The 13765-nt window shown below is 46.1% G+C and overlaps 1 protein-coding gene across 3 annotated transcripts in view; it reads left to right on the top strand.

Annotated features, from left to right (window-relative positions):
• The window catches only part of LOC139553593 (steroid hormone receptor ERR2), a 55169-nt gene that overhangs the window by 9700 nt on the left and 31704 nt on the right, over positions 1-13765 (top strand). For 2 of the 3 annotated variants that reach the window (XM_071366093.1, XM_071366091.1), the window contains exons 2-3: positions 514-582; positions 10980-11389. In XM_071366093.1, coding sequence (XP_071222194.1) covers positions 10993-11389 — 397 coding nt within the window. In that variant the 5' untranslated portion in view covers positions 514-582; positions 10980-10992. The remainder of the gene's footprint in view (positions 1-513; positions 583-10979; positions 11390-13765) is intronic. The other variant, XM_071366092.1, reaches the window with a different exon arrangement.

Below are 13765 nucleotides of genomic sequence, written 5' to 3' on the forward strand. Positions count from 1 at the left end.
CATCTCTAACATTCTTGTCCCTTCCCTCTTTATTCTTATTAGGTTTCAGAGAACAAGGCGAGGGAATTACATTAGTGTATCTTAAGTTAAAAGCTCTTTGCTCTTTGACCAAGTGTTTCAGTGTTATTGGGTTAATCTGATTTTTGCTGTCTTCATGGAGATGCTATCGCAGGGTATAGGTAGTGGCGGGTAACCAAAGCAGTCCTGCACAGACACCATCCAGATGGGATCAGCTTACGGTAATTTGGTTTCAGAATACATTACCAGAAGAGGCTCCTGGCCGAGAACGGCCACCCCGCTAAGAGCCGGGAGTCTGTGGTCACTGTGGCCACTGCAGACAGCTCCAGACGGCCCAGGTGACCACCGCTGTTCCCCGGTCCATTCCAACCCTCCTCCTGCTTCTCTCCCTCTGCACTTAAGGGGAGGTGTCGGGATACGTGCCTTTTAAGAAAAACCTAATGTTTTAAATTCAATTTGTCACCCACTTCTAAATGCATCTCCTTGTACCAACAGGGCTTCGTTGTCCAATTCATTAGGGCGATTACTCAGTCCACTGGCTACACTGGAGCCCTCACATTTCTGGTAAGCCCTGCATATAAGTATCATTTCTTTCACTGTAAACATGTCACTCAGACCAGGCTGTTCAGGGAGGGTGGGGGGTGCTGCCCCCGGCCCCTAGGGCGTTAAGGGATGCAGAGTGGATTGACCCTCCCTGCTCTCCATTTTTTTTCTGTGTGTTTGTAATTGTTGGCTACTTGCATATGCTATTAAAGGGAAGCTCTTCACAGCACTTCACTTACACCTTCACATGCAGTGTCACCCTTCACTCTTCCCCGCTCTGGCCCTTCATGCATCCTTATCCCCCAGTTAACTAGGCAGGACAGAATATAAGGACAGAGTATTGAGATTCAAACTAAATTAACCATCTACTTCACCTTCCCTGAACATAGCATCCCGGGTCCCATTTAACTAGGGCCTCATTGAGATGCTTACTTATTCCTTGTAGAATACATAATAAAGATGATAAATTCCTAGACATATGGTATAGAGCATGGTTTTTACTGAACTAGGTGAACTTCAACTCCTGTTTGTTTGATGTTTCTTTGATCATTTTGCTTTTGATTACAGACTGTTTATGTGAAGTGTGTGTACTGATACAGTTTATCTCAGAAGACCTCGATAATTGTTTGTAACACCCATTGTTAACACTCTAAAATGACAGCTTTATTTTGGATACCATGACTCATACGAGCTCATGCAGTGTTTGGCCTTTCTAGTCTTTTCTGTAATGAGCCACGTGTCACTTTGACCGTTTCACGACATCCAACTGCACTGAAACCACCAAACGTCACCAGTCATCCCTCCTGATTTTGGCCACGGTAACCTTGGACACCTTCACTGCAGTGTGAGAATGTGTTTAAAAATAACCAGGTCCATTAGTCAAGGAGGATAATGCTAGCCTGGCTACGTGGGCTACTCTCACGCCCTTGTGGCAGCGAAGTGCTATCACTGACACGGTGCGTCAGCACTTCTTTCTGTTGCTCCAACACTGAAAGGCTCCTCTTGATTCACACACACATAAGGAGGCTCAGATGGAGGACTGTCAGAGAAGCTGTGGAAAAAGTATAAAAACATAATAACTGCATTCTGAATATTATAATACATTATTAGTTCTCATGAGAATATACGATTTCAGAGTCCAAGATTTGTTTTTCTAACACATTGGGATAAACAGCTGTAATTACATATGTATTACTAATATTCACTGCACAGTGAATATGTGGTTAGAGTGTGATTATCCAGTTATAGTTTAATCATTGAAGATCTTTCTTTGGTTTGGTGTGTTACTCATCTCGTCATCTGTCTGTTTTCATTCATTCCTCTCTCTGTCTGTATTTGCGTCTGCTTTGCCGCCCAATAGACGCCAGACTGAATGATAATTCTGCAGCTTTTAGATACGCTCTGTCTTAAATGTAATGGAGGGAACATGCTAAGTCCGCTAATTTACACTTGGTAAAAAGCGTGACGTGGAGTGGACGATGCGGGCGTTTATCAGTGAATGTTATTGGTATTGAGCGGCCAGTCGTTTGAAGGTTATGTTTCTGAGCAGTAATTGAAATGCAAAATAACATTAGGATCGATGGTTAGCTCTGTTTATTTATGAAATCAATATTGAAACCGTCCGTCACAATAGCAGCTCTGATTCTTACTGACAGCTTAAGTACGGATGGACTGACTGTACACGGCCTCTGCAGCCCTTCCAGGCCTCCCAGCCATAACAGCTGTTAGCCTGAGAGCCATTTGCCTCCTTGCTCTGCCCTGCCCTACTCTGCTCTACTCTGTCCTGTTCTGTCCTGTCCTGGCCGCCCAGGCAGACTGATGGCATGGAGCATTCTAGGAGGTTCTATAGACATATTGTAGGACTGTCTGAATGACAGCATTGATGAGCTTGGATGAGGATCGACACTAAAGCTACAAGTTCAAGAGTTTCCATTAATATTAGAGTAAATGCAATCCAGTCTTGATGTAAAGGTTGTGACATTGTAGGGTGTGTACATACTCATCGGACCCTCGCTGTTGTTATGTGCATGTGTCTCTCCCAGAGAGAGAGAACACTAGCACGTTCTCCTGGTTGGGTTTGCCTGCCCTGGGGCCAGAACTTCTGAATCACCAACCATTAACATCCTAGCATGCAGGGTAACTGCTGACCACCCTCTGCCTCAGTGTGCAGGGCTAGTTTCACTGTGGTGACTGGGAATATTTATTAATGTGTTTATTTCCTAGGGACCTTGTCAATAGGCTTTGTAGTCGCATTACAAAATGGATGGGAATCTTGTTGTTTGGGGTTTTCGGTAACTTGAAAATGTTGAATTTTAGAATATTTTTTAGAATATTCGCGGGGCCAATGAGATATTTCTGGGCGGTTCACCTGTGAGTTAGAAATGTGTCACTGACAGTCGTCCGCTGTGATCTTTTTCTGGGGTTTGTCTTTTAGGAAGGTTACAACGTCCATTTCATTTCTTGTTTTAATTCAATGTCAAAGTTCTATCTTCTCTACGTAAATCAAAGTCCATTAGACGTCCGTTTTGTCCCTCTCTCAGTGCTGTGTTGACCCATGGCCGTCTCAGTAAACCAGACTGCATTATAATGTCAATCTTTATTCATCATTCTCTCTGCCTGAGAGAAGCCTCGGCTTTCATTTCTGGAATGTCATAGCAGGGGCATGGACATACATGATGCCGTAGAGGGTACATTGAGGCTTGGCAGGGGGTACTGCATGTGTTATGGAAGGTGGAAGCTAGTCATGTTGTGTTTTTACATGTTTGTGTTTGACCTTTTTATAATTTCATTTTTGTATACGCAGTACCCTCAAATGCACACAAAACACAGTGAAATTGTTTCGTTGAGCTGAGTAGTATAAACTGCCAGGTAGGTTTCCTCTTTCACTAACACTGCTCTGACACCAGACGGTGTCGGCTGCTGAGATGTATGTTTAGATTGCCCCCTGAAGGAGACTCATTAATTCAAAAAATATCCCCAAAGTTTAATTATTCCTGAATGGCGTGGTGTTGGATGTCAGCATATAAATCATCCACCCCACCCACCTTTTTATAATCACCACTATTTATGGGGAGTGAGGGGAGGGTCTGGGACATGAGCCTGTAAAGAGCTAGGGACCAGGGAGAGACCAGGGAGAGACTAGGGAGAGTCCAGGGAGAGATCAGGGGAGACTAGGGAGAGACCAGGGAGAGACTAGGGAGAGACCAGGGAGAGACCGGGGAGAGACCAGGGAGAGACCAGGGAGAGACTAGGGAGAGACCAGGGAGAGACCAGGGAGAGATCAGGGGGAGACTAGGGAGAGACCAGGGAGAGACCAGGGAAAGATCAGGAAGAGACCAGGGAGAGACTAGGGAGAGACTAGGGAGAGACCAGGGAGAGATCAGGGGGAGACTAGGGAGAGACCAGAGAGAGACTAGGGAGAGACCAGAGAGAGACCAGGGAGAGACCAGGGAGAGACTAGGGAGAGATCAGGGGGAGACTAGGGAGAGACGGGGGAGAGACCAGGGAGAGACTAGGGGGAGACTAGGGAGAGACTAGGGAGAGATCATGGGGAGAGACTGGGGAGAGACCGGGGAGAGACCAGGGAGAGATCATGGGGAGACTAGGGAGAGACCAGGGAGAGATCATGGGGAGACTAGGGAGAGACTAGGGAGAGACCAGGGAGAGACCAGGGAGAGATCAGGGAGAGATCAGGGAGAGATCAGGGGGAGACCGGGGAGAAACCAGGGGGAGACTAGGGAGAGATCAGGGGGAGACCAGGGAGAGATCAGGGAGAGATCAGGGAAAGACCAGGGAGAGATCAGGGAGAGATCAGGGGTAGACTAGGGAGAGACCAGGGGGAGACTAGGGAGAGATCAGGGGGAGACCAGGGAGAGATCAGGGAGAGATCAGGGGGAGACTAGGGAGAGACCAGGGAGAGACCAGGGAGAGATCAGGGAGAGATCAGGGGGAGACTAGGGAGAGATCAGGGGGAGACCGGGGAGAGACCAGGGAGAGACCAGGGAGAGACTAGGGAGAGACCAGGGAGAGACTAGGGAGAGACCAGGGAGAGACGGGGGAGAGATCAGGGAGAGACTAGGGAGAAACGGGGGACAGGCCAGGGAGAGACTAGGGAGAGACTAGGGAGAGGGGCCCTGAGTGTCTCTGGAGCGATTTGAAGGGCTTTAACACACCACCCTATAGCCGTGAAATAAAGGCTTGGGGCCTGTTCCATACAGTGGAATAACTAGAGATCATTGGTGTCCTCTGCATCAAAAGAGATTCAGTTATCATCTCAAAGATGATGAAAACAAACAAACAAAATCTAATTCATTTTGTCCTCACATTTTTATCAGCATACTGTATGTTCAACATTGAACATTATTTCAGTGTTCCATATTCCACAAAAAATGTGGAACTCATCCATGTGCTATGTTTATGTGTGAGCCTGTGTAAACATTGACACATTTGATTGCAGTTAAATTATTCTGGACACCTGATAAACCCGTTAGTCTTGCCTTGTGTGTGTATATATATTGTGTGTGTTTGGCCCTTCCTCTGATGAAGAGGGTAATTTATGGTAGTGGCAGGACGGGCTCTTTGTTGAAAGCAGGTAGAGTTCCCCCTGAACAAGGACAGCCTATCAGAGGAAGATTAATGAAGTAATTTCATGCATGGCTCCTTGCCTCTGTCCCCCTGTACTCGGAGTCACTGTGTCTCAACCTGTGATTTACATTGGTTTGCCTTAAATAGGCTTAACCCTTTACAATAATATTTCCTCTGGATGCAATGACTGCAATGACATGCAATGACTGTAACCCTATACACACCCTCTGTGTATTAGTCATATTTCTAGAAATATACGTGTGTTCTAGTTAGATTTGACATACATGTATAGTTTTCCCTTGCTGGTTATACACTAGTTCTCCTTGGTTCACAGGGTTGTGTCTGTGCTGGTTCCAGAACAGTGTTGTGTGGTATACAGCTGGAGCCAGATCTCTGTGCTTGTGGTTTAGGCCAGGGAATAGAACGGCTGGTAAGGCTCAGTTAGGAAAGGGAAAGGGGATACCTAGTCAGTTGTACAACTGAATGCATTCAACTGAAATGTGTCTTCTGCATTTAACCCAACCCCTCTGAATCAGAGAGGTGCAGGGGGCTGCCATAATCAACATCCACATCTTCGGTTAGACATGGTGAAGTGTATGGGATCTGAATTACACAACACTGTTTATGATTAGGCATTAGGCATCCACTGCCAACGATTAATGTTCTCGATGACACATTTGATGGTGGCTAATTATTTTGCTGAAAGAGCACCATTAGACTTTCTTCCTACAGTGAGATGTGATGATACAGAATAGCTCCCTGAGCTATTCTACTCTACAGGGAGCTTCTCTGCTGCGTATGCAGAGTAGTATGTTAACTCTTTTATTGCCGTAGAACCATGTCTGAACTGGTAACCCACTCCCTAACAGAGTTCTGGCATCTTCATCTGATCTTTCCTACCGTCATTTGTTTTCCGAGGATTCTTAGCCCTTTTCAGAATAGGATCACTCCAGTGTCACTCAGACAGTTTACGTCAGACAAACAGCAGTGCCTGTATCATAAGAGGGCCTGTTTTTCCTGCCAGCATCGTTTCAACAGGAAGAAAAGAGGGGGGATCAATAGATGTGATCTGTGTCTTGGGCAGCCAGCACTGTCTTGTGGCTGGCCTGTTGGAGAATGGGGCTCATGTTGTCGTAGTGGGTGAGCTCATGGCTTTATAAAGACTACAGTGACATCGCTGTGGAGCAGCTAAATTTAATCCTCTGTTGGAGACTGAAAAACTGAATTGGCCGGGCCACGGAGCTGCATGGTCCCCGCAGTGGTAACCCTGCACCACCCAGCTCCATCCAGCCCCCATCCCCTGGCCTACGGACTATTGATCTGGGGCCCACGCCGCTCTCCATAAGCACGCATAAACAGCCCTGTCTCCCTTCCGCTCTCTCTCTCTCTCTCTCTCTCTCTCTCTCTCTCTCTCTCTCTCTCTCTCTCTCTCTCTCTCTCTCTCTCTCTCTCTCTCTCTCTCTCTCTCTCTCTCTCTCTCTCTCTCTCTCTCTCTCTCTCACTATCACTATCACTATCACACCCTCTTTTTTGCTTTCTGTTTGTCTGTCTCTCTTACTCCTCTATTGTGTTCTTCTATAGATCAGCACATTATACATCTCTGTCAGCTGACGTGTCCGTTAACAAAGAGGGCCCGCCCATCCCACCCCCTTTACACATACCCTGCCCCTTCCTCTATCTGTTTAGAGCAGGCCTAATGAATGAGAAAATCCCAAATTAGGAGGTATTCCCAAACTAAGAATAAAATGGGTCTCTATTGGGTGCAGGGAGTGCCTCTACCTCTATACCAACCACTGCCTCCTTTAACATTTACTACGATGCGTCTCCCTCTCCCTACTTACACACACACCTCCCCAATTCCCCTGATGGTCATTAACCTGGACCCAGTTATATAGAGCTCTGATCCCCCCCATCCCATTTCATTTACATGGCCCCATGTGAGTACAGACACCCTCCAGAAACGTCTCCTAAAGAAACGTCTCCTTTGTCTGTATTCCAGTGATTGTAGCCAGTCAGCCTGGTCCTGGTTCCAGTCAGTTAGGCCTCTCTCCCTAAATGAGTCGTCCTCCATGCAGCCGAGCAGTAAGAGGTGACGGTGGCCCCTGGAGGTGAGGTCACCATGGCAGCTGCCAGTGGGCTCTGGAGGTGGCGGGAGGCTGAGCGAGACTGAGACGGTCTGTCAGGAGCTAATTGAGTTCCTCCTCCTGCGCTGACTCTGGGCCAGTGGCTTATCAGGGACATCGCCAAAGGGCCTCCAGGCAGATCTGCCCCAACTGGGGCATCTGATATCACCATCACCCCGCCTGTGGATGTCACCCCCCCCCCCCCCCCCCCCCCAGTAGGAGCAGAGAGGGGGGCTGGGGTGAGGTTAGCCAACGCTATCAAACCATGTTTTTGGCATCCCACAGCCCACAGCCAGAGAGTGAACAGTACATTCTAAAATGATCTCATGCCATTGTAAAACTCTGTCAAAGGAGGAATCATTTGAGTACACATTTTACATCTCTCCCCATTTTTCATCTCTCCCCATTTTTCATCTCTCCCCATTTTACATCTCTCCCCATTTTGAGTTGAGCTTTTATTATAAACACTCGAGGTGTGTGATGTGCTCATGTAAAAAGTCAATGCTAATGTGAATAAGAGATACAGAATGTCTGAGTGTCTGTGTCTGTGTTTAACACTTCAGTACAGGCATTAGCACCCTACAGAAGTCAGCATAGAGCTCACAGCAGGAATACTTACAAATTGGCCCAATTAGTTTCTCCAGGCTCTGTCGTGTTCCTGTGACAGTGTGCAGAATGTTCAGGCCGTGTTCAGAATGCTTCTGGCGGCCCAGCCAGGGAAGGGAAGGGAAGAGCTGAGACATGGGGATGAGTGCTCTTTAGTTCCCTCTCCTTCTGAAGAAGAGGAGCGGAGAGCGGGAGAGGAGATCATTAGGGCAGCTAATCCTGGTCACAGCAGCAGCACTGGAATGATATTAGGGATCTGAAATGCTGTTAGGAGGACCAGATGGAATCTGATTAAAAGCAAACTGCTCAGTGTGCTTTTGTGGGCCCATAACCCACCACTCAGCATGAATGTTGATCCGTACAAAGGGAACAAAAGGAGGAGGAAAATAGAGAGAAAGGAGAAAGAGAGATAGCTTTGACATGCAGTCCTCCAGTATGCAGCCCAGAAAAATGGGAAAGACACTTACTGAACCTGAGAAGAAGACAACTATGGATTTCACAACATGCCTGGGTCTTCATCAGTTCAGTAGACCTTTTTATTTTATGTCCTGTCTGGGATACATCCTAATTAGCACCTGGTCCATATGTTGTATTTTTATTAACACAGTTCCTGCTGTCAAATTATTCATCTTCATATTTTATTTGCCATATTAATAATAGTATTTATAGATTTAATTTGAACCTGTCCCATTTGAGAATAAGATTAATAGAATATTAATAGAAATGTAAGAAAATATTTGATGAATGTACACTAGGTTCAAATGGTTAGTATTCATTCAATGTCATTAATCAATATAAGCAGCCTTGTTAAAAATATAAGCACAGCGGTAGCATAATGTGTCAATGCGGAATGAGTTAAGGAGATTCTAGCCAGCACATGTATTATAAATGACCACATAGAGCTGGAGGGGAAACAGTTAAGACACTTATGCAATTATGCTAAGTGTCACCCTGGAGGTGACCTTTGAACTGGGGTTAAGCTTACTCTGAATTTGTGAAATAAAAGCTAAATGGAACCATCCCACATGCTGCCATTTTAAATATATTGCCTTTAATAAGCCGAGTGCATGTGACCTATTATACAGGTGCACAGAGCTATCTAAAACAGAGAACATGAAGCAGATGAATAGAGGCTCCTTTCATTAATTTATGTGGATGCAATCCGCATGAGTTATTTAAACAGCGACATTACGTTAAAAAGCATCAAGGGAATGGAGCTTTTTATTTCATTATCTTGTTATTTTCTTATTTTGCTCTCACTTTCTAAGAGTACATAGAGTCATCTGTTTGAGATATAAATATTCCTTAAAACACAAAGAGAGAAAAAAAAACTTCAAACTTCCTTGGCTTTACTTTTACCAAATTTTTTGTAGGTATTGTCCAACTTGTTTTTATAGTTACTGTGAGAAATACTGTAAATAGAGTACCATGATACCTAGTAAAAAGTGTGGTTATGGGTTTTATATTATGTACACTCTATATTGAAAGAAATTCCCGGAGTGTTCAGCCAAAGGGCTTATTCCACAAGGTCAACGGTTTTAACAGGGGGCATTTTTTATTCTTTATTTTAGCAGTTAACCTTTTTGTGAATTTCCAGAGGTGGTGGGCACCTGGACTTCCAATGAATATACATGACAGGAGGGAGGGAAACCCAGGAATTAGATTTAATTTGACATGCTGACCCCCATCTCCACGGGCCCATGAAGCCAGGGTGAGAAAATAAGGTTGACCCTCTGACCTCTGGGCCTGAACCCTACTGTCACCCACCCTTACAATTAAATCAACCAGAGAGAAAGAGACAGCTATCCCGGCTGGCCCGGCCCTTCTCTAGCTGGCCGATGGGGATATGGAAAAGATCTCTGTCTCACCCTCTCTGCACTCTGAGACGGCCGACCATGTGTCGGATAGATCCTGATGGAGACGTTAGGCGTACTGGTAGAGAGTATCCTTTCTCTTCCTGCGCTGCTGATGGGAAACTGACATGTCAACTATGGAAACATTACCATTAGTTGGCAACATATTAATATAACTAATGTACTAAAGCAGAACTTAGGCTGTGTAGCTGCCATCAACCATGAACGCCGGTGTCTGCATTTGCATAGGCCACGCAAGGCTCAATTTCATTAATGTGGGCGAGTGCAGATGACCTTTCACCTTGTCAGTGGTGCCTAATGCAGAGGTGTGTGTGTGTGTGTGACCCTGACACGACCCTGATGGGTCACTGTGTCCACACGACCTTTAGAAAGCATAGAGGTTATCCATCTCTCATAGCGCTCTATCTCCTCAATTCCCTCTGTTTGTCCAGGAAAAGACCAGGCTAGTAGAATCCGCTTTAAATGTGGTGGCGACAGAAATACATTTGTATGGACAAAGAGCTGTTTTAGGGTTAGTTGCATTGTATCGACACAGCCAGAGGTTGCAATTTATTTCAGTCACGGCAGGCAATACATCAGATGAGATGCTGTTATTAACCAGACAGTGAACAAAGTCAATATCCTTCTTTTTCTTTTTGCCTGCCTGCTGACTCAAGGAGACTGCTCCCGGTATGTTCTCTGTACTCTGGCTCCAGTCTAAAATATGGGTCCCAGGAATGCAGTCGTCCCTGTGTTAGCGTTGACTGTGTTCCTGTGTTAACGACTGTGGTCGGTGTTGAGTGTGTTTATTTCACCTGTGTGTTCTCTCTCTCTCATGGCTGGTGGCATGTGGGGCTAATGAAGCTCTTAGTATCCTCCCACCTGGTTGGCTGGTTCATGATGAGGGTTAGGAAACACTGTGGTGAGGATGAGACAGAGGGGGAGAGAGAGATCAGAATAAAAGAGAGCAGCAGAAGTGTCACTGAATGTGTGCTGATATGGAAGAAGTCCTTCTCTTTGGAGTGTGAAGTGAATTGCTCCGTGTGAACAGTAGCCTACAGAGTTTTCACACGTAGTCAAATTGTGCAAAGATGTGTTTTCTCTCTATAGCTGTCATGGTATCGTTAGACAATGTATAGATTTTAGTTTTGTGGGTAGCACCAGTCGATCTGAAACTGTTAATGTCTATAGTCTAAAAGGCCATGCTAATGGTCCTGTTTCTTTCACCCCTCCCCTCTCTCCCCTTCTCCAGGCTGCTGAATAGAATGGCTGTTGATGACCGGCACCTTCCCTCCAGCTGCGGGTCCTACATCAAGACGGAACCGTCCAGCCCCTCCTCGGTCATCGACACGGTCAGCCACCACAGCCCTAGCGGCAACTCGGACGCCAGCGGCGGCTATGTCAGCGCCATGAACAGCCACTCCAACGGCCTGGACTCTCCCCCTATGTTTACGCCCGGCGGGCTGGGCGCCGGCCCCTGCCGCAAGCGCTACGACGACTGCTCCAGCACCATCATGGAGGACTCACCCATTAAGTGCGAATACATGTTGAACTCCATCCCCAAGAGGCTGTGCCTGGTCTGTGGAGATATAGCCTCTGGGTATCACTATGGCGTGGCCTCTTGTGAGGCCTGCAAAGCCTTCTTTAAAAGGACAATACAAGGTATTTCCCTCCCGCTCCCTACAGACACACAAGGGATCTGCCCTACTACACATGCAGACACTCCATACAGGGTTTTACCTCCCCTCCTCCTAACACAATCACCTACTGCCCTAAACCACTATCTTGTTGTTAGACAGAACATGCTGAGTTGTTGCATGTGGCTGTGTTCATCTACATTATTTTCCATTTATCTCCCTGGGAAAAGGTATATTTTTCAAGGCCGGTGACTCCAGTTGTGCTGCTATGGATCGCCAGCATTGCTAAAACACCCAGGGTAACTTAATAGTGAGGGGAATTACATGCAGTGCAGCACAGTATGAGGCAACACATGTCCACAGGCGCTGCATACACAATGGACAGCCACACACAGGACAGGCCACTAGCCAGAGCCTGCCACTCGCAATGACATCATCAGCTGGGGTCAGGCTAGGTAAGGGGCAGTGGTGGTGACATCATCATCAGGGATCAGGTTTGGTGGAGAGTGGTTGTGTTGTGTGCCCAGATGCCTGTGGGGGGTCCAAAGCTGGAGATTGACTATATCTGTCGTGTGTGTGTGTGTGTGTGTGTGTGTGTGTGTGTGTGTGTGTGTGTGTGTGTGTGTGTGTGTGTGTGCGTGCGCGCGCGCGCGTGCGTGCGTGCGTGCGTGCGTGCGTGCGTGTGCACCTGGGGAATAGGGTGTGAGTGGTGCAGATCTGCATGGTATGATGTATCACAGGTTCCCATTAGAGAGGCAATGACAGGCCCCCCACTGTGTGTCTCTCTGTGTGCTCTGTCCTACATTAATCATTGGGACCTACGGTACGGAGGGAGATATTATTGAGCCAGGGAAAATCACTGCTGAACATGCACAGCTGCCCCTGCTTAAGTCTGCTTAAGAATCTGAGAAATTAAAAGGAAAAATACAGGAGGCAAATATTGAAATATTTAGCTATAGTAATGGCATGCAGTAAAGTAAACATATTTATCTTGCATAGGAGACAAATTAATTTGAACTTGTATTTCTTTATTTTGTATAATTGTTTTATACCTCAAATATGTTCTGTAAAAATAATAGTCTGTATGTCTCCATTTACGTCCTTAGCTTCTGGAGAATTGTCCCCCGAAAAATGCCATTATTGTGCCCAGGTTATCGAATGCAGGCTGTCTAGTAGGTGTTGATTTTGAACACCCCAAATCCTATCAGCTTTAAACAGTCTATGTATCTTTGCAGTCAAACAAAAGCATTAGGCCAAATCCTGCTGTTTACCCATGCTGCCATCAGCTATCCTGTCTATTGACATAAGATGATCATTTTCTCTCAAGTAACATAACTGCGCTTTTGTCCCCTCGCTACAAACCATTGACAGTGACACACAATAGAACAGAAAAGAGCAATCTGGAAAGAAAGAGAAGTCTTAAGTGGAGCAATAGCCTGGTACATGAAAAGAAAAATGGAAAGAGTTCTCTTTTTATTCCTCCCTCACTTTACATTGTCGATTTGAAATTCCTCTCTTTCTCCTCTTGGAGGGCTGCCTGTAATGGAACTAATCTGCCGTCGTTTGTCCGAGCCACAGGAGTTTTGTCAATAACAATCAGCGTTTGGAAAGTGTAATTAAGGCCGAGGCTTTTCATTAGGAGGAAGGGAGGGGGCTGTCTCTAGGGACTGCAGGGCCAATTAGAAACTCAGGCACGCGTCGCACGCTGGGTAATTTCAGGGAAAGGAGGGAGAAAAAACCCTAGGATTTCTTTAGATTGGAGAGGGACCCGAGCGCTCTTTCAGAGGAGGAGAGGAAAAGCTTAATGGCATAATAATCAGACAGGGGTACCAGTCCAGGCAGAAGAGGAAAGGGACGAGGACCATGGGACTTTTTAGGAGGGGGATGAGGAGGGGGTGAAAGCTTCTGAATTAATAAAAACCACACAGGATGACTGGAGGAGGAATAGAGGGAGCAGTAAACAGTGGGACATAAAGCCCTTGGATGAAGAAGAGGTTGCTGTAGATGAGACCTGATTAATTAAAGAAATAACGAGGCTGTCTATCCAGGGTGGAGGGTGTGAGATGACATCCCTTAATGAGAACAACACAGAAGATGTGTCTTTTACACTCATTCATCACATTGTTTTTAAGCAATAACACTAAAGCTAATGGACTTTTTTCTGTGACATTTTCAGCACATAATGAAATGTGAGATGATAGTGACCACACGGTTGACTGTCTGTGTTGAATATTTTCCAGAAATCTCGGTTTCTCTACCTGGGGTTCCTAGATTCATTTAGCATTGCCTACTCTTAACTTCTCTTCTCTCCTTTACTTCCTGATGTTCCACTGCTGTAAAAGAGACCTGCTGCCCCTACCTTTTCAACAGGACGGAATGGCAAATCCATCTTCTGTCACCT

Source organism: Salvelinus alpinus, chromosome 25 (assembly GCF_045679555.1).
Source record: "Salvelinus alpinus chromosome 25, SLU_Salpinus.1, whole genome shotgun sequence".
NCBI classification, from domain to species: Eukaryota; Metazoa; Chordata; class Actinopteri; order Salmoniformes; family Salmonidae; genus Salvelinus; species Salvelinus alpinus.